We start from the raw sequence: 21,703 nt of genomic DNA on the forward strand, positions 1-21,703 counted from the left end.
GAGTGCCCGGGTCCACTGCCCACAAGACACCCAGCCTCCCACCTGCCTCTCCAGCTGGAGGCTGCGTCTGGCTGACCACAGCTCCAGGCCTCAGCCCACGAGAGGTCTGCGTGGTCCTGGCAGCGTGGCTGTGAGCTCTGCCCCCAACTCCACACCACAGGGGCCAGCTGCCCACCTCGGGGAACATAAGACCCCAGCCCTGCTGCCCACGGGCGTCCCCCTGCACACCGAGAGCTGCTTGCTCCGGCCACTTGTCCTCTCTGCTGCCCACTGCACGGCCCGCGGGGGCGCTCACCGTAGGGCGGCTGTGGCAGGTTAAGGCAGAGCAGGTGGTAGGCTTTGGGGCAGTCCTTCCTGTCGCACATGACCAGCTCCCCGCCGTCCCCACACTGGAAACAGAAATCCTCATGCAGCTGCTTGGGCTCGGTTTTGATTTTTCGTCGCTTCGGCTTTAGCTTAGCATTTTTGGCCTTTTCTTCAGCTGTGGAGGCACATGCCGACTGGCGGGAAAGAGGGATCATGGTTTTAATGATCACAGTGCATAAAGCGTTACGGAAAAGGAAAATCCTACAACCTCAGGTTCACTTAAATCCATCTGTTGTCCAGTTAGATAAAACTCCAGAAGGGCTTGTCCCGTAACAGAAATGAAAGAAAAACAAGGCTTCACTGGGACTTCCCTGGTGGTCCAGTGGATAAGGCTCTGTGCGCCTACTGCAGGGGGCCTGGGTTTGATCCCTGGTCAGGGACTAGAGTCAACATGTTTCAACTAGAAGAGCCCACGTGCTGCAACAAACAGCTGGTGCAGCCAAATTAGAAAAAGAAGGACACTGCTCTATTTCAAAACTATGCTTCATTTTCACTGACTTTTGAAAAGGTGCTTTTTTTTCTTCAAAATTGCAAAGACACTGAGATATCATTCACAAACCATAAAATCCACCAATTTAAAGTGTGTAATTGGGTGGCTTTTAGGGTAAGGTGAATTTTTTTTTTTTTAATGTTTTTGAAAAGGAGTCTGCTAACTTCCAATTCAATCAGAAATACAAACATGTTCAGAACCTGACAGTTAAACCATCTGGCCCATTCTTCCTGAGACGGCTCTCCAACAGCGCCCTCCCCACCACTGACCTTCGGTCGCACGCCCAGGAAGCCGCTGCAGTTGTCTGCCCCACAGTGGCACTCCGTCCTGCCGTTGCCCAGACAGTCCAGGTTGTAATTAAATGTTAGCTCCATCCCTAGGCCACAAGAGAGAGAACTGTTCATACTCAAGTCCCAGGGAAGAGAGAAGCTGTCAAAGACACAGCCTCACACTGAAAAAAGAGACAGGATACTGACAGGTCCCACATGAACGCAGTGATGGGGAAAGGGAAAACAAACAAACAAACAAAACCTAGAGGAAGACATCCCCATCCACCAGTGATTAAAGCAAAAAGAAATATTCTGCAAAGGCCATCACAGCCTTTTCACCGAAGTGGTCAAACACTATGAAAGGGAGACTGAGAATCTGAAATCTGTGCTCAAGGAAAACGGGCTCTAGTTCAGGCCTCCTTTTCTAAAACTAATTCACACTTAGTGTCCGAGTGAACAATATGACTGTGGAGTTGTCACAACCATACCATGTTCAGTAGCTAATGTCTTACATTATGATCAGAAAAAGATTTCAAAATGCAGGTTTACTATACAAACCCGAAGACCCAGGGATTCACACTAGGAGGTCCAAGCTTCCTTTGGCTGGGCCTCAGCAATCCGCAGTGAGTGCCAGAAACACAGTTTAAATCCCTTTCAGTTACGGCACTTCCCTTCCCACCCATTTTTCTAACAAAGGAGAAATTAAGTTCTGCTGCTATGATGGTGGATGGGCAAGGAAAAATAAAAGCAGCGACTGCTTCCAAAAGCTTTTTATGTCTGATTTGGAACAGAATGCTCTTTCAAACTAAAAACCAAAACAAGAAAGCTCCCACAAACAACCCAAGAAACCAGCTGATGTTAACACAGGCTCATTACTTTAAAAAAGAAAAACAAAAGTTTAAACATCTGCTTGCATTACACAGACAGCAATCATTTGGAGAATGAATTTGCTTCTACTAATCTCCCTTTTGCAGGATATAGAGTTTTACTTCTTAATGACGGATAATTCTAAACACAGCTCTTTATCTTATTTGAATAAATATGTGAGGGTCGAAACTTGAAGAGTGTCCTGGGAGAGGGAGCAACTTAAGTTCCTTTTACCTGCAGGAATGTCACAAAGAGCAAAAAGCCCAACGCGAACATCTCCATTCACGGTCCACTTCTGGGTTTCACAGTTTGGATTACAACTGTGGTTCATAAAGCGAGAATAATTTCCCTTTGGGCCAGCATCAATGATACGGTCCTTCAGAAAGAAAAGAAAGGAAGAGAGAGCTCCTTTGACATAAAACTGAGCATCAGCGTGTAGGAGAAACCCCCAGCTCAGGCAAGAGCCCCAGGGCAGCTCCGAGCACCACCAGCTGAGGCCTGACCACCTACAGCTTCACAGATGTGCTCCTAGACGACTGACTGAGTCCTCTTCTCTACACGGAGACCAAGTCAGAGCAAGTAAGACAATGTGAAGTCTGGGTTCTTTTAAAGTTTGCTTCTAGGAACAGACTGCAGATAACACCACTTAGAATGTCAGCTGGCCGTGGGGCTGAAGGAAAGGTATTTTCTCAGCAGAGAGTGCTCAATTCGGATGTTAATTGAGACGGGGATAATGGTGGTCTGCTGCCATCTCTGCTCTGAGCGAGAAGCAGAGCTGGGGGCCAGGGGCACAGGTGGATGAGAACTTAGGCTACAAAGAGAGAGGGAAGGGGAGAGACACTTCTCTGCACAAAGACTTGGGAGATCTGGCTGATGGAAACGCTAGAGTCTGGGATATAATCTTTGTCATTTACATTTACTTATAGGAAAGTTCAAGGTATCATAAGAAGCCCAACATTTTGGCTCCCTGAATTTACACTCTGATAATCCGAAAAGGCCCTGGAGGACACAGCCCCCACAGTGTTGTCCGGATGGCTGCAGGGGTCACTGGCAGTGGGGCTGGGTGTTAAGGGGACAGTCGGCAGCCATGAATAAATGGCATTTTACGTTTATACATTATCTGTTCGTGAAAGTGGTAAAACTTTGAGTGACATAACAGTTAAACTAATACTCTTCAATGATTTCTAGTTCTTTTAATGCTATTCTGATTCAGTTTTAGAGAGAGCCTGGAACATAGGAAACACAGGTACTAGTCCTGGTTCTTCGTTAAGCTGTAACAAGATATTCAACACATCATTTCTCATGGCTGGCCTGAGTTTCTCGTCACCTATAAATCAGAGGACTGTTGGAGAAATTCAGTAAAGTAGGTTTCACGGTGAATGTGCTTCAAGTAACACCCACAGTTGCATGTATTGAATCAGAAGTTTTACTTTCTCTTTTCTTTTGACAGCATTCATTTTTCCTGACTCATTAAAAAAAAAGTCTAAACATACAGAATGATTTACAGTTAGGATTTTTTTTTGCTAAAGCAGAACTCTCCTGGTGGTTTGTAACTTAGAATCACAGAGATGACTCTCTCCCTTGGTGATAAACAAACTGAGGAACAGCTCTTCCAGTGACTAAGAGCTGAGGCTCAAACCCGGGTATGTTAACCTTGTTGCTGGTAACCTTCTCACGCACGGCGCTGTGTCACGTGACCTGCAACAATCCCTCACGATTGTATTCTGGTAAAATGAGCATACTACAGTGGGACGCATACTGGCTACTGCAGACCATTATGCTTTGCTTGAAATGAAACTGAATTAGAGGAAGGAAACTGAATTCAACCTAAGACTATGAGACTAAACCAAAAAAATCCTTTGTTCTTACCAAAAAAAAAAGCAATTTTACCTTGGTAACAGTTAACATATAAAAATTAGTTACACTGTTCTCGTGGGCTCGCTTGATTCGCAATCTGCATTCTTCCTCATCAATTAATTCGCCGACATATTCATTTACAAATTCACCCTGCAGAGGAGCATGCAACATGCAGAGGACCAATTAGTGTATTGTGTTAGAAAGCATTCCCAAACACCACGTGTGTAACCCAAGAGAATTAACCCAAAACCTTCCTGGAAAGAGAACGACAATACAAAGACAGACCAGAAAACTGACACTGGTCCAAGATTCCTACAATTTCACAAGCACTGGTCTGCGTGCCTGTGTGTTGTTTGTGTACATGCGTGCATTTCTGGGAGTTCTACCAGGTGGGCAGTCAGGCAGCCGCCACCACAGTCAATATACAGATCTGTCCTGTCAACACAGAGGCCCCGAACCGCTCCTTCATAACCATGCCCATCCTCCGTCCCTCATTTGTTCTCCAACTCTACAGTTTTTTTCTTAATTGTATTTTATGGAAGTATAGTTGACTTACAACGTTGTGTTAATTTCTGACGTGCTGCAGACTGATTCAGTTATACATACACAGACTCTTTTTTTTATATCCTTCTCCATTATGGTTTATCACAGGATATTGAATATAGTTCCCAGGGCTAAACACTAGGACCTTACCCAACCCTATAGTTTTGTCATTTTGAGAGTGCGCTATAAAAGGAATCACAATATGTAGCCTTTAGAGATTGGCTTTTTAAAGAAAAACTAAGCCTAATTCCCTTGAGATCTAGCCAAGCTGTTGTGGGTATCAATAGTTTATTGTTTCATTACTGCTGAGTAACAAATAAAGCTTTTATTACCAAATAAAGCTGCTGTGAATATTCTGATAAAGTTTTTATGTAGACAAAGGTTTTCCTTTCTCTGGGATAAATGCTGGGTCATATGGTGAGCATATGTTTAATTTTTTAGAAAATTGCCAAACTATTTCCCAGAGTGGCTGGATCATTCTGAGTTCCCACCACACACTCCCCACGTATGAGACAGCCGGCTTCCCCACGTCCTCGTCAGCATGTGGTATGTGTGTGCTCAGTCGTGTCTGACTCTTTGTGACCCCGTGGACTGCAGCCCACCAGGCTCCTCTGTCCATGGGATTCTCCAGGAAAGAATACTGGAGTGGGTTGCTATTCCCTTCTCCAGGGGATCTTCCCCACCCAGGGATCGAACCAGGGTCTGCTGCATTGCAGGTAGATTCATTACCAGGTGAGCTACCAGGGAAGCCCATGGGATAGTCACTGTTTTTCATTCTACTACTACAGGTGTATAGTAATAAGCTCCTTTTAAAAATAAGTGTAAATACCATACATTCAACCTCTCATGTTTATAAATGCATAATCATGAATCACCCTTTCACCTCGAAGACTTGGCTGATTCAAACTAGGGCAACAACATTAACTATAGGATTTCTTGGTGTTAAAAATACATTTCCGAGGCAGAGAAATGTCTTCAGAGGGTAAATTAATATGTATTTGCTATTGTTTTTACCAGACCCGTGTTCCTCCCCCAGCCCCCAACCCAAGTTCTCACCAGCCGCGCTCACCGCTCAGTGCTCAGTATCACAGAATCGAGAGCCTCAGTCATCTAAAGAGAAGTGCTGTAGTGTCTTTTCTGATTCTGATGAGTCATTAAGGGCATAAGCCAATGTCCTTACGTATGGATACTTAGCTTTTTCCCACCAATAAAGAGACAAGACTGTGACTTCAGTATGAGAGAAGGGAGATGGTGGGTCAGTCTGGGCGGCCGGCCGGCCAGCTGGCCACAGGGGACGTGGGCGAGGGCCTGTCTGCTTCAAGCAGCTACAGCTCTTCTTGGCTGGACCTGGTCAGCACACAAACGCGCTTCTGGGGGCTTCTCTCCCCCACTGTAACCGACAGGACAGGCTCCGACAGGGAGCTGTGTTTCCCCTCTGCCTGCGACGCCGAGACAGGACAGCTCTGCATGGACACGTACTGCGCGCGCGGTCAGCCCTGAATGGCTTTCCCTCCACATGGTCCGTACTTGGACCTTAGCTTCTGAAAACAGCTTGCCCCTGTCCCCGGTCTCACCGCCCTCCCAGCTAGACCTCATCACCATCTTGGCTGCACTGCCACCTAGTGTCACTTTATTTTATGGCGAGTTTTCTGTACTGAAGACCGAATAAAGGGGAACTCAGACCAAATCAGCTCCACCTTACTTGTCTGACACACTTGAGATTCAAGTCAAGGTTTCGTTTGAAGAATCGGTTCTGTGGCTTTTAAAGGTCTGAAACCATGTGTTATGGTTTCTATTTACTATTCTATGAAAACTGGTGAATCCTGAAAAGTCAAAGTGCTGATATCAAACGAGGCATGTTAAGTCTTGTCAACTCAATATGGTTGTGAATAAATATAGTGAATAAATCTTTCTAGTTATTTTGTATAAGAAATGTTTTAGGCATCTAAAAAGCGACAGATCTTTAGCCTTGAAGAGTTGCTTACTGGACTTAAAACCATTAACTGTGAATTCAATTGTGGTTAAAAATAACAAAATAAAGCACTTTAAAAAAGCCAGAAATCTGGAACTCCTCTGGCGGTCCAGTGGTTAGGACTCCACGCTACCAATGAAGGAGGCGCAGGTTTGATCCCTGGTCAGGAAACTAAGATCTCCCATGCCCTGAGGCATGGCCAAAAATAAATAAGTAAGTAAATTTTAAAATGCTAGAAATCTATCCTTAAAGGCAACAGCAAAAAGACAGTTTAATTTAGTATTTAATATAATTTTTTTTAGGGCTTCCCCAGTGGCTCAGTGGTAAAGAATCTGCCTGCAGTGCAGGAGCCGTGGGAGATGTGGGTTAGATCCCTGGGTTGGGAAGATCCCCTGGGGGAGAAGGGCATGACAACCCACTCCAGTATTGGTACCTGGAGAAGCCCATGGACAAAGGAGCCTAGCGGGCTACGGTCCATAGGGTCACAAAGAGTCGGCTACGACTGAAGTGACTTAGCACGCACACGTTTTTAATTTCTAAGAAAGAAACCACTTCATAACAGGAAGTCCCTTGTTTAACTCTGGCACACGTTTTTAGGAATCTGTTATGTGTGAAAAGAAGGGGATTGATGGTGTACATTCAGTCTCCCATTGAGCTCCTGTCTCTGAGTGTACCCAAGCCTTCTCCACATTGCTACAGTCTTTTTGACTATGCTGTTCAGGGACTGTGTATGTTCAGCTCTTTTGTAAATGACCAACCAACCGTCTTCCACTAGCAATTCCTCAGGTGCTAAGGGCAGAATAATCCTGACTATTTTCTTCTCTCTTGATTATATAATTTAGTAACTCAGAACATGGTTTAGAATAAATATAACTACTGTTAAAAGGTGTCAACATATTAAACTGGGTAGATTTCAGGATGGCTCCACAAACTCCCCTGAAACCATAAGTAAAAACCCGCAAGTGATGTGCAGGGCATTAAAGTGGTATCAAAATGTGTGCATTATGTGGTGACATTTAAAAAAATATTTATTTGACCGTGTCGGGTCTTAGTCGTGGCATGGCAATCTTCGTTGCGTCACGGGGGAGCTTTTGTTGCGGTACACGGACTCTAGCTGGGGCAGTGGGCTCAGCAGTGGTGGCAGGGGCTTAGTTGTTCCGTAGCGTGAGGAATCCTAGTTCCCAGACCAGGGATCGAACCTGTGTCCCCTGTACTGCAAGGCGGATTCTTAACCACTGGACCACCAGGGAAGTCCCTGTATGATGACACTTTAAATGCAGGTGGCCTTTGACCAAGCAACCCAATCCACACACCCACTGCACTGGCGAATGCTGCAGGTGCTACCTTCAAAATGTCAGAAGTCCAACCACTTCTTTCCTGCTCAACAACAACCCCGGTTCGGCCACACAGCCTGGACTATCATGGTCTCCTTTTATTGCCCTCTCTCCGTTTGTGTGTATTAACTGCACAGAAAAAGTTCTAACAGGCAACACACCAACTTAAGAACAATGGTCTTCTCTGGTGAGGAAGGCAGGAATTGGGGAATTTCATTCTTTATTATCTTTCTTGTATTGTTTGAGTTTCTATGTTATACAGCATTTCATTATAAAGGTGATTTTTTTTATTTTTTAGGCAGAAAAATGCCAAGAGTAATTTTAAATTCCTACTAGGCCCATCTTCTCTCAGAGAACATGGCTCCAAGTTCTACACATCACCAGGTGATGGTGGGGGGGAGTAGGTGGAGAAGACGAACTTTTTAAAAAACAGATTATTTAGCCCTGTCACCAATATTTCAGTTGACACTCATTTTAACAAGGACCCTGGAAGATTCTCAGGGTCTCTAAAGGTTGAGAGCCACTGTGTGAATAGTAGGATTTATTGATGATTTTCAATTGAATTATTTGGAATAAAATATTTTCCACAATGGGCACACATTTCCCGTGTTAAACAGAGAGACTGCTTTGAAGAATTACCTCAAAGTATAGGAATGAAGATAATTTATAAGTATTAAAGATCTCAAGTTTTTCTAGCTGCTCTGTATATATGATCTAATTTGAGACTAGCCACAACTCTTACACATGCAGGGCAGGGTTTATTATATCCATTTTAGAGATGGAGGAACTGAGGCTCAGAGAGGTTAAGTCAGCAGTCCTCATCCTTTTTGGCACCAGGGACTGGTTTCCTGGAAGACAATTTTTCCATGGATGAGGGAGAGGGGGCATGATTTCGGGATGATTTAAGTACATTACATTTCATTGTGCACTTTATTTCTATTATTATCACATCAGTTTCACCTCAGATCATTGGGCAATAGATCCTAGAGGTTGGAGACCCCTGGGTTAAGTGACTTGACTGGGGCTTCATGGCTAATTACGATGTTAGAGCAAAGTCCTGGGGTTGCTAGTTTCTGTTCAGTATGTTCTTAACTTCACTGTTTTTCCTTTTACCTATGTTAAATCTAGTTTGCTTAACAAGTAAAAAATATTTCAGATAGAATGACCAATGTCCTTTCTCCTTCTTATGACTGATCACAGGATAAGTGAAAGTCACTCAATCATGTCTGATTCCTTGGGACCCCATGGACTGCAGCTCGCCAGGCTCCTCTGTCCATGGGATTCTCCAGGCAAGAATACTGGAGTGGGTAGCCATTCCGGTCTCCAGGGGATCTTCCCAACCCAGGGATCAAACCCGGGTCGCACTGCAGGCAGATTCTTTATCATCTACTCTTCTAACCATTTCTTACTTGCTCCAGAAGTACCAAACTCTCAACCTGAGAAGTTTCAGAATTGTGGAATGAATCCCTGTGTACTAAATCCTTACTGACACGCTCTGAGAAGCACGGGTCCCGGTCTGCCCCACTGCTGCCCCGCCCCGTGCTACCTTCTTGATGCTCCTCTTGGTCCTGAGGCCCCAGCCCCTCCGCTCGGTCCTGATGACCTCCGCGTCCGGGTAGAGCCTCTTTGTGAAGCACTGGTTCTGACAGCGCTCCCCTGCCGGGCACACCTGGGGGTGACACTCATACTGCAGCATTCGGTTCAGGCACTCGGACTCCAAGCCACACGGGTTCTCGTCGGCTGGCTTGCAGTTGCAGCGGGGAATCTCCGACAGGTCCGCCACCTGGATCTGTACCTTTCCTATCACTTTGTTGGCCTGGCAACAAAATCACAAGTGGGAGAGAGGAATCTGAACAGGAGGTCGGAGACACTCAGGCCGGCCTGGCCCCGCTACTGCCTGTGGAGTGACCCTGATAAAGGATTTCCCCAGTTGAGTAAGCTGAGATTAACAGCTGTCTCTCTTAAGTTGACAAAAATACCAAAACCTGATGCGAGTCCTCATTTATCCTGTGTCTTTCCCCTCCTACCAGTTGATGACAATTTCATAAAGTTGAAACAGCTCTGGGCTCTCTGGAAGAAAGGGGCTAAATCCCTATATTCTTGCTGGTTACAGGGCAGGCTGAGGAGCAAGCACAGAAATCCCCATCAAACATGTTGCTCCTCAGTATGAGGGGCTCACTCGTCAAAGCCTCCGCCCTCCCAGCGCAGCAGCCTCAGCTCCCAGTGGATGATCCGGCAGAAGCTGTCCGGTTGTTCTGCACAGACTGAGCCATAATCAGCATAAAGTTTTTACAAGTCAGTCGGGGCCTTCTAACTACTAAGAGAGCAGTTTCACCTTATCTGTCAAATCACAGCGTTTTCGTGGGTGAAGACTCACTTTGATGTGTTTGTATGGAGGGGGTTTTCTTGAGTTTTTTTCAATCTCCAGTGCTTCTTTACTTTCTCTTTGTGCTTTCAATTCTTGGAAACGTTTTGCAGCTTCTTCCAACGCTGCCAATAAGACCAGACAAAGCATATAAACACCCTACACCAAATAAACAAAAACCACTAGAAGAGTTGTTATTACCCTGCCTTCCCCATGCACCGAATGGGACCTGAGGTTTTCTTTTAAAAATTATGTCCTAGAAGTAACCATTTATCACCAGGATAAAGTAACACTGAAATGGGATATAATTCATCTGCAGCTGAGCACTACTCTGTGCAAGCTGCCACCTTGGAAAAGAGGCCCCCCTTCAATGGTCAGGGGTTTCCACAGGAAGCTGACAGCAGCTTTTACCTTGTACCAGATTTAAATTCACTTCACTCTTCCCCAGAAAGCTAAACTCCCCGTCAACTTGTTGCAAAAACAGCTGTTAAGACTTACAGAACGAATTTATGGCTGCCAGGGGGTGGGGAGACAGTTCTGGAGTGTGGAATAGAGAAGAACGCACAGCTATATTTAAAATGGATAACCAACCAGGACCTACTGCATAGCTAAGGGAACTCTGCTCAAGGTTATGTGGCAGCCTGGATGGGAGGGGAATTTGGGAGAGAATGGACACATGGATATGCATGGCCGAGTCTCTTTGCTATTCACCTGAAACCATCACAACATTGTTTGCAGATCAGATTTACCTCAATACACAGCAAAAAAAAAAGTTTAACAAAATTAGACAGCAAAAAATTTTACAGAAAACAGCTGTAAGGCTCGTCATGGGAAGTGTTGACTACTCTTCTGTGGCAAAGGTCCTTCACTTAATTAAGGAGACTCTGCGTTCCCAGAAAAATCTCTATGTCTGTAGTAAGATCACTGAGGAAACTTCTTTCACACACACAGCACAGTCTACTCCACTGAACGAGTTTTTCCTAAACGACTGGATTGTGAGGTGGTTCTAACATGACTGGAAACTATGGACGCCAGGTCATAACACCTAGTGAAACTCCCTAACACCACATATCCTCTGAGTGAGGAGTGCGGAGAGATCAATAGGAGCGTCAGTTCTGAGCTACAGTGAAAGTCGTCAGATGTACCTTTTTTGAAGGTCTTGTTAATACTGGTCTGTCCATCGGCAAAGCTTTTGTCTCCTTCGACGTAAGGGAACACTCTGCCCTGGTGGACCCAGTAGTAGTCGTGAGAGCCGAAGAAGAACACGGGGAAGTCGCCCAGGTCGTGCTTGAGGCCCTGGATGTTCAGTGGCACGGACCGGGGGTTGCAGATCTCGGCCGGCCACCATCTGCAAGCGGGAGGATGGAGAGTTGCACTATGCTTTACATGGCTGCGGGAGCCGAAAGACACAGGTTTTGTACTTTGTAATTCTCATTGCAAATCTAAGGACACAGAACACCTCGCTTATCTTTAATCCTGCCCAAACCACATGTCATCTAACAACATACTGATGAACAAATTAATGCATGAAATGGTGAGCACAGACTAAACAACTAGGCCCTAAACACCCCATCTGATTTCTTCCTTAAATATTAATATTTTATATTTATAAAAGTATATATATATCATAAGAATAAAGCCTACTAGTAAGGTTAACAGTGAACCTACAATATAACTTAAGAATTAGAATTGGCCAATAAAATATTCCAAACCAGATTTCAGTCCTGGAAAAGTCACGTTTTTCTCCAAATGTGACATTCTTAATTCCAAGATTGTCTTTCAAGCTACAAAATTTTATTCCTGGCAATCAAGGGAATCATTTGAGAATAAACTGATGCTAATCAGAATAAACTGATGGGAGAATGGCTGCTCCCATTCAAACTGGCATTTTCTGACTCTCTAATCAACCAAGATAAAGTATTTTCTGGTCAAATGTACTAGGCTTGTATCAGTGTGTATTTTAGAATCTAATTCATCTTAGATCATAATAGACTTGGGATTTGGGACAGGCCTGAAAAAATCATGCTTCACGTGATGACTGGTTCACAGCGATCCCTGGGGGATCCACCTGCGAGGTGCACCGGAAGACTTCCTGCAACCGGGCAAGTCAGGAACTGAAGGGGGAAGTCCCTGCAGTACCTGAGATCGTTGATACCAACGGCAGATGCACACAAACTTAATTTTTTTCACTCTCATTTTATACATGCCTCATAAAACCATTTATTTAATGAAAAATGAATGGCATTATTGGGAAGATAAATGATGAACATGCTTCACCTAAAAGCACCCCATGTTCACCTATGGGTTAATTAAAACGTGGGTAGAAGCCTGTGTTCAAATTGTTAAAAACAACACTATTCTGTGTGATCAGTATTTGGTTCCTCTCAAAGCAGGCTGGGCAGTCAGTGGTTGTATTTCTGATTCGTGTTAAGGCCACATGTGGGGTGCAAGTGGTAACCACACACACTGGCTCAGACAGACAGGGGTGTGATTTCTGTCAGCCTTGTTCCAGGCCCACGTCTCCCCCAGGAAGTCTCACATCAGAATAACTAGTCATTGAAAAGAAACAGTCTCATGGGGCCCAGAGAGGTCTGACTGGAAAAAATACATTATGAATTAGTCCATGGATATAAAGTCAGGCAGATAAAATGTCACTGGCCTGTGAATGGAAGCTCTGCCTTGGGCCTAACTTTAACTATATATGGTGACGGATGTTAACTAGATTTATTGTGGTGACTGTTTTGCAATGTATACACATGTCAAGTCATCATATTTTATACCTGAAACTAACATAACGTCAATTACATTTTTTTTAAAGGCAAAAGAAAGTTTTAAAAAGGAAACATTCTGAAATTTATCTGAAGACCTTGGGGCTTCCCTGGTGGCTCAGTGGTAAAGAATCTGCCTGTCAGTGCAGGAGACAAGGGGTTGATGCAGGAGACGAGGGGTTGATACAGGAGATAATCCTGGAGAGGAAAATGGCAACTGACTCCAGTATTCTTGCCTGGGAAATCCCACGGCCAGAGAAGCCTGTCAGGCTACAGTGCATAGTGTTGCAAAAGAGTCAGAGACAACTTAGTGACTAAACAACAACAAAGCCTTCTTACTATTTCTGATATTTCTTATCCGGGAATATCTTATCTATTATTCATCAAACCTGTACCTATCCCCTCCTGGAAAATATATATATTTTTAATTATAAAAGCACTGTGTGCCAGTCAGAATCACCATCATTAAAAAGTCTGCAAATAAATGCTGGTGGGGTGTGAGGCAAAGGGAACCCTCCTACACTGTTGCTGGGAATGTAAATTGGTATGGTCACTATGGAGAATAGTATGGAGGGTGCTCAGAAAACTAAAAACAGAACTACAACATGAGCCAGCAATCCTACTGCTGGACACATACTTGGACAAAACCATGATTCAAGAAGACACGTGCATCCCTATGTTCATAGCAGTAGTACTTACAACAGCCAAGACAGGGAAACCACCTAACTGCCCGCTGCAGATGAGCGAGTGAAGAGGATGTGGTGTACCTACACAATGAGTGCGACTCAGCCATGAACAAGAACGAAGAACGCCACTCGCGGCAACATGGGAGCGTCTGGAGACTATCGTACTAAGTGAAGGGAGCCAGAAAGAGGAAAACCAGTACACGCGCTATCACTCCTATGTGGAATCTAAAACAGGGCACACATGAACTTATCTACAAAACAGAAACAGACTCACAGAGAAATCCAGACTTGTGGTTGCCAAGGGGATGGAGGGAGAGGGAAGAACTGGGAGTCTGGGGTTAACAGATGCAAACTATTACGTAGAGAGTGGATAAACAACAAGGTCCTCCTGTAGAGCACAGGAAACTATATCCAATCCCCTGCGATAAGCCATAATAGAATATAAAGAAGAAGGTATGTTTGTATGTAACTGAGTCAGTCTGATGTAACAGCAGAAATTAGCACAACACTATAACTACACTTCAATTAAAAAAGGACATACCTTTAAAATTATTAAATGTAGTTTTATACACACAAAAAAACAATGTAGTTTCTTTTAAAAATTAAAACAATGCAGAAATGTGTAGCAGAAAAGCTGAACACGCTTCCTCCTTATAATCTCATGCCTCAGACTATTAACGTTAGATGCTTTATCCTGGTAATAATACAAACATATTATATCGAGATCTCCAGTTTTTACAAGTTGTATACATATACGGAGAGATAATCTGTGTGCTATTTAACATGCTTCCTGAAGGTAACTGGACACTGTGGCCGTTTCCCATGTTACCATGAGCTGCTGCTGCTGCTGCTAAGTCGCTTCAGTCGTGTCCGACTCTGTGCGACCCCACAGACAGCAGCCCACCAGGCTCCTCTGTCCCTGGGATTCTCCAGGCAAGAATACTGGAGTGGGCTGCCATTTCCTCCTCCAATGCATGAAAGTGAAAAGTGAAAGTGAAGTCGCTCAGTCATGTCAGACTCTTCGCGACCTCACGGACTGCAGCCTACCAGGCTCCTCCATCCATGGGATTTTCCAGGCAAGAGTACTGGAGTGGGGTGCCGTTGCCTTCTCCAGTTACCATGAGCATTACCCTTCTTTTGCCTTCTAGGCACCCTGCAATATGGACTTGACAAATCTCCTACTGACTGGCCATCTGGATCCCTTTTGCACTCAGAAACAATACTGCAGTGAACACCCCTATAAGGGCATTTTTGCCCGTCTGTCCAGTGTCTTTCCTTAGATGCATTCCTTGAGGGGAAGTGCTGGGTCCAGGGGCGTACAGTTCAATCCTGTCACACGACGCCTTTCTTGTACAGGAGCCCTTGTCTCTCCAGGCCCACCTGAGCTGCAGAATTAGTATTCTTAAATCTCTGCCAGCCTGTTAATTGAAAATAAACTTTGTTTTTTTCATGTGCATTTTTAGTGAGGCAGGGCACTTTTCACATGTTTATTTTCCATTTGCTCTTCTTCTGCAAACTGGCTCTTTCTCTGTTCCTTTTTCCTTCAGGAAGGTATTTTTCTTTTCTTACTGAGAGTAGAAGAGTTCACCTGGTTTGATATTTGCCTTTTAAAACTTTATATCTTTTGCTGTAATGTGGAAAATTATTTATATAGTCAAACTGTCCATTTTTTTAAAAAAAGAACATGGAAGTTTCCTGTCATTTGTTAAAAAAATTGGTTGGAGGGGAGCTTCTTAATGCCCCTTATCTCAGCTAAAAATGAAGTTTTTAAGGTTAAATAGGTAAGCAAGCAGTGTATTTAAAACAGAAAATGACAGAACCCTTGTTTTAAAAAACTACAGCATGTTTGAAATTCTACAGAAACATATTTAGGATTCTAATTGAAAAGCAGAACTTTACTGTGTTCTTTTGAATAGTATCCATTTTCTTAGTAAAATAATAAACAAACACCTCAAAATGTAGAATGTAAAATTTAAAAAACATATCACTATCCTTTTGTGTGAAGATTTGTTAAAAATAGGCTTCTTCAGAGGAGAAAGATTTAATAAAATAATGGCAACCATGCATACTTCTTGCCTCATTCCCTTAAGAACTAAAGGCTCCTAATGAAATAATCTCTCTCTCTAAATTCTAAAAAGCTCCCTCTTTGCACATAGTTTAGAGCTTCTAGCTAGAACTATAATAAAACAGATATAGGGTCAGAAAGAGTTATTTTGGCCAGAATATAAACTGTTAACTTCATTAGAAACCAGAAATGAACATAAATCTAATTAGAATGCAAAAAAAAAAAGGTCTTCCCCACTATCCATATGAAACCTTTTATTCTAAATCCTATTAGTACCATAGTTCATTAGGATAAAATAACTTTCAGAACTTAAAAACAGAAGTCAATCAACCAAAAAAAAAAAAAGGCGGTGGAGGGGGAATCTAACAACCACTAGCCTTCCCAGTCTTCTGAAAGCCCAGACTAAAAATGTTTTCTTTCTTTTTCTGAGGAAGTGGCTGTGCTGTGTGTTGTACCTGTTTCCTGGCCACGCTTGTACAGACTGTGAACTACTCAACAGTGATTGAATACTTCCTCTTTGTCCTTGGAAAAACTTGCCTGTAATTTCCCAATTTGGCCCAAACAATCTGCTTGTAATGCAGCTTCTTGCCAGCTTTGCAATCATTGCAGTTCCAGAAGCCTTCGGGCGTCTCTATGCTCAGGCACTCCGGGTGGAAGGAGGCTGGACACGACTCGCAGCACAGCAGTCGTCCACCTTGAAACAAAAAAACAGTCTTAATAACTAAGAAGAGAGGAAAGAGAGAGATAAGAAAGTTATCTTTTCAGTGCATTAAATGTGATTCAGATTGAGAGAAATTAACAAAGGGATTGAGTTATATTGTAGTGATGGATTAAAATACAAGATAATAAACAGACTTAGCTACTTCAGTCCTTCCTAGGGAGGGCTTCAGTGGCCAGAAACTCAAGAGCGTGTGAGGAACTGTGAGTAGGAAAAATATGACTCTTCACCCCTCTGAAATGAGGACTAAATGAGGCACTGGTTTAGCCGTGGGTTAAGACTCTTAACATATGACAAATAGATGCATAAAATCTTTAGCCTTGAGTAGATGTGAGAACAGATTTTCAGAAAAATATGTACTCTTTCTTTCTCCTTGAAAGCTAAGAAAGTAAACAATGGTCATCTTTGTATTTTAATCCAGTGGCACAGCTAACTAAATCCCTTTATAACAATATTAGCGAGAATGAAATAGCCAATAGGCTGACCACTACTTTTTTCTTCACTTGTAAGCATACAAAAAAGCAAAAAGATCTTGAATTTGTGATTACATTATCATTACCTTTTCAGGAAAGACAAAGAAAGTCAAACAGGCTATATAGCAGTGGTTTACAACTTTTTCATCACCAAGGGTCCCCTTTCCCTTTCCCATGGACTCATGTTTTCAAATATTTTATCAATCAAAAAACCCACCCAAACAAAACAAAACAAAAAAACATTTTAAAAGCCACAATTATTTTTTATGTTTTAATTAACTACAGTAATATCTAATAGCCAATTGGAGCTTCAGATCCCAGTAACAAAACTAGTCTTATCATATTAAATTGTTAAAATTAGCCAAATACAGAGAAACTCATGCAACTGTATTTTGCACAAATGGCTGATTCTGTTAGACTTTCTGAAATATTAAACATAGTTCAAATTTTTGTTTGTAATATTTTCTGACATCATATTGAGAACCACTGCTTTATAGCATGAAAGAAGTATCAGGTAGAATCAAGTATCACATACAAGGAGATCTCTTTAAGTAGCCTAGCAAAATCCTCTCCTTTTAAAAACACAAAATGATCTCTGTATTAAATTAAGACAAAAACAGGTGCAGCAAATGAAACAATATTATTTTTAAATGCAAAAAATTAAAGAAATTTGAGGGGAGATTAGGTATTTCAACAAGTGACAGGGAAGAATGTTAATCACTGAAGATGAAATACAATAAAGACATTTACTGTAAAAAAAAATCATTTTTCCATTAGAAAACCAAGTCTATAACCCATAAGTGTACTGAGATTTAAAGTCTTATAAGCAAAAGGTTAAGAGCTCACTATACAACTTTATCAAATCATATGCTCCAACCTTTTGAGCACTTTCTATCAATTTTCCAGAAAATCTTGTCTTCCTGTAGACTTTCAAATTTCTAACTAATTAACATAAAAACAAAAAGAAAATCCATGTACAATCAGTGATGAATTAAATTACTATATTTCCTCTGCTTAAAAGCTTTTACTTCCATCATTTGGATTTTCCCCTTCGTCTGCAGATCTTAATGTGGATTAATTGTTTCAATTCTCCAACCTAGAGATTAGCTGCCTGAGTGGTCTCAGCTTAGGTAGGGAATTCTTCTGTAAGTTTAAAGTAAAATGAAATAATTCATTTTTCCATCAGAAAGAAATGACCAGTAGGGAGAGTGGTCTTTGCAAATAGCTTTGAGGACATGTGATTATTTGGGTTGATGTGGAAAAGTCAGGCTGGCCATTTTTTAACATTATGGAATAGACCTGAATTTTAAGTCTTATTTCAGAGGAAATACAGACCCTGAATCATCAGTGAAAATCATCACGATTTTTTTGACAAAAATACACAGGGAAATAGAAAAATAAAAATATGAACACTCCACCTTGGTGCTATGCAAGAAAACTGCTTTAGGGTACAAGAGAAGAAAGATAACGGTTCAAGCTAAGCAAACAGAGGGCTCAAAATAATTTCAATTCATGTCAAGGCCAATACCGAGTACTGAACACAAAGTAAGCAACAATTAAATTTGTCTAATTTTATAAAGGCGCCAGCAGGGAAATCAGGCATTTCCTAAAATGCCTTGGGTAGTCTAATTTTACTGCACTATGGAATTAGTCAGACCCATGTCCATCTTTTTTTTGGAAACAGGTGGTACCACCAGTAAGATGCCATATTGTGACTTCAATGGAAAACAGACAAAAAGTCAATAGTCTCTCAACCTCCTTCTCCATGGGTTCTAACCAACTTGCTTAGTGATACTTTCCTTTAGTCATGGGTCGCTACTTCAGATGTCTGACAAACAGCAAACATACATCAGCAGCAGGCAACACAAAGAAAGAAAAAAAATGAATTAAAATTTCTTTAAAGATTCTGAGCCTGGCCCCAGATCATAATGGAAATGTATACAGGAAAAGGCCTTCACCTTCTAGGTTATTTATTTTACCCTCTAGAATAATAACTCCCCCAATAATACATTACTACTCCCCACCCCCCACCCCTGCTGTATTATATGTAGGCTCTGTAAGGCAAAACACAAGATTTTTCTTCCATAGATAACTGGGAGAAAATAAATATATACATTTAGCTCTTTGTTCTCTGTGGATAAATTATCCATAAGCTATTCTTCAGTTCCGCTGGGCTGCCTTTTAAGCTCCAGTATTTGTGCATTCTCCCAGCTGCCCACCAATGTCTCCTGAGAGAAGGGCAATTAGTTTTCATAGCAAACATTTAAGAAACAAAACGACAGAATATATTCCAGAATCAAAATTTTAAGGGTCAGTTATCTTTGTTCCCTTCTGTTTAATAGCCTATCTTGTTATTTAGTTGAAAGTTAGTAACAAATTACATCCTGTCTGTTCTATTCTAACATGAATGGTAGCTCAGGCAAAAGAGAAAGAGGTCTCAGAATACATTTCTATATTAAGCAGAATCCTAGTCTTTCAATTTTAATAACTACAGATATATGGAATGTGCGAAAACTTATTCAAGAAGTGTAAGTAAAAATTTGTAATAGCAGAATTATTTTAAGCCCTTTTTAATAATTTTGCAGCCATATGAAGACAGTCACAGCCACCAAGGTAGAATTTACTGAAAGCAACAGATGGTGCTTGACAGGCATACAGTTTCCCCCTTCATTTAAAGAGAAAAAAATAGGAAATGCAAAAATAAAAGTAAGAGATAAACTATTTTGATTATTACCTTTCTCACATTTCTTTTTGGAAGCTGACGAAGAAGGAATCATAGGTAATTTCATCAACTCTGCACGATTTGATTCGTTCAGTAGGTAGTGGGACTTATAGGCATAGGAACTGAACATGGGGTCTGAATGGTCCTGCACTATCAGCCCTATACGAGACAAACAGAAAGATGTGAGCTGCAATGAAACTACCCATGATTCCATGAGGAAAAATAAACCAACACCTACTATGTAGCTGTGCTTCAAGGTGGGGGAAAAAGAATATGAAGAAAAAGAAAGATCTGACAGAAAAAGCTTTCTACAGTTAGTAAAGGGAGTTTAGGCTACTCAATGCCTTATCTCTACACAGAAATCTACACACCCAGGGAAAAAACTCAAACTCGAGGATTAAACTGTGTTTGATGTCGTTCTGAAAACCCCCTCTGGAAAACAGAGCTATGTTCCTAAGTGTTTAGAAGGACTATGATGACAACCCAAAGAATAAAATGACATATCACTTAACAGTAGAAATAAGCACTGTCTACATGACACAGTAGAGACCCTGGTCACCTTCAATACGTCAAGCAGCACTGAATGGCAGAATCGGGCCTCCCTTCCTCTCTGCTAAGATGTTTAGATACCCTCAAATTCCAGCTTTCTCAGCCAGACAACGACGCTTTCCTTTTATTAGTATGATACATGATTTTAAAGATGCTGTAAGTTGCTGAACTTCAATGAGGTATTGCAAATCTTTAAAATTTTGTCCTGCTAGGATAATAACCAACTTAAGGGTTTATAAAAACGTCCTTTCAATCCACTAATACAGCTGTCCTATTGGAGGAAAACACCATCTGCTCTAACCCACCAGTAGCACACACCTCTCCTCCCTCCCTTCTCCTCCTGCCCTGAGTTAAGTCCATCCTGTAGCCAAGGGACCTGCAAGACCAGGGAAACTTTCTGTTTGTGGTTACTGGTCAGTTTATAACAACCTAAGACTTTACAGTGCAAATCACGACAGCAGCTTCACAGAGATCTTTTTGAGAAGAGGGTAGAGTTTTGTTTCTAAAGGGGTGACCATTTATTATTTTTGGTGGATGTTATCTTCATTTGGTGCTGCTCAACACTGAGATTCAGGAAGTATCTCTCATGTGAATGGAACTTGAAATTGCTAATTGGTAATACAGAAGAATCTTTGAATAAAGGTTATATAATGTTGAATGAATTTTATACATTTAATAGAGAAAAGTGGTACAGTGGCTTTTAAATAGGGAAGAACAACTTAAAATGTTAAGTAACTTTTATTTTACAGCACCCTCCAGATGAAAGGGAATGCTGAAGAATCTCTACTGCACTGAAATGGCACTTATGACACCATGAGGGGCAGGGGAGGTGGGTTGTTCCTCGAAACGCTGAAGCATTTCCAAAAATATTTCCAGATATTTCAGGCTTTAAGAATTAGCTTAATGATTTTAAACAACCAATAACCAAGAACTAAGACAAAAATCCTCTGTGCAGAGAGAGAAACAACTGCAACACAAGCTAAGTTTCCTAATGCCAAAACATAAAGGACTGAAGTATCCCTTTTAATAAGTGTGGATTTATTACAATTAGATCCCCTTAAAAAAGGAGACCCTCTATAAATACTGATAAAGGAACACGTATCATTTACTTCTGGAGAACTTTTAAGCCCTTTTCAAATCCTAGCATCTGATCTATTTAGAAAAATTTTCTGTAAAATGCTAGAAAAGAAAATGAAAGTTTCTGTTTACTGTGCAAAGCTGCAGTTAGAGTATTCGAGAATTAAATAATCTTGTTCTTAAAAAGGCATTTCAGTACAGCAAATCTTGCAGAATAACTGCCAAATTGATAAAATCCAATGTTAAAATATGGTGTTTCCATTATGTCAAGCTTTTAATCAAGGCATGACAGTTAAACTTAAAACGGTTAGAATTTGCTCTAAAACTAGGTTCCTTGACAAGGGGTCATTTTCTACCTTACTTATATAAAAAATACCTGCTTTAAAGGTCACCCAATTATTGAATGAAATAGAGCAAAAAAAAATATTGGTTGATATACTTACTGATGGTACTTGATTCAGAATGTACTCCCGAGTAAGCCAACATGATAGTTTTAAACTTGATATTTATTAATAAAGTGTTGGCTCAGTTACACATACACACACACCACCCCCCTCCATCACTCCAAGTGAAAGTGAGTAA

At 41.7% G+C, this 21,703-nt stretch overlaps 1 protein-coding gene across 8 annotated transcripts in view; it reads right to left on the reverse strand.

Annotated features, from left to right (window-relative positions):
* Positions 1 to 21,703, reverse strand: part of NSD3 (nuclear receptor binding SET domain protein 3) — a 103,808-nt gene that overhangs the window by 6,335 nt on the left and 75,770 nt on the right. For 5 of the 8 annotated variants that reach the window (XR_003587200.3, XM_004021782.6, XM_042241417.2 and 2 more), the window contains 9 exons: positions 19,508 to 19,654; positions 16,120 to 16,276; positions 11,209 to 11,411; positions 10,076 to 10,188; positions 9,245 to 9,514; positions 3,883 to 3,999; positions 2,227 to 2,368; positions 1,126 to 1,232; positions 296 to 500 (listed from right to left, as the gene is read on the reverse strand). Coding sequence is in view for 7 of the 8 variants with exons in the window: in XM_004021782.6 (XP_004021831.1) it covers positions 296 to 500; positions 1,126 to 1,232; positions 2,227 to 2,368; positions 3,883 to 3,999; positions 9,245 to 9,514; positions 10,076 to 10,188; positions 11,209 to 11,411; positions 16,120 to 16,276; positions 19,508 to 19,654 (1,461 nt within the window). In the remaining variant the exon portion in view is untranslated. The remainder of the gene's footprint in view (positions 1 to 295; positions 501 to 1,125; positions 1,233 to 2,226; positions 2,369 to 3,882; positions 4,000 to 9,244; positions 9,515 to 10,075; positions 10,189 to 11,208; positions 11,412 to 16,119; positions 16,277 to 19,507; positions 19,655 to 21,703) is intronic. The other 3 variants (XM_012105930.5, XM_060407145.1, XM_042241419.2) reach the window with 3 other exon arrangements.

This window comes from Ovis aries, chromosome 26 (genome assembly GCF_016772045.2).
Source record: "Ovis aries strain OAR_USU_Benz2616 breed Rambouillet chromosome 26, ARS-UI_Ramb_v3.0, whole genome shotgun sequence".
NCBI lineage: Eukaryota > Metazoa > Chordata > Mammalia > Artiodactyla > Bovidae > Ovis > Ovis aries.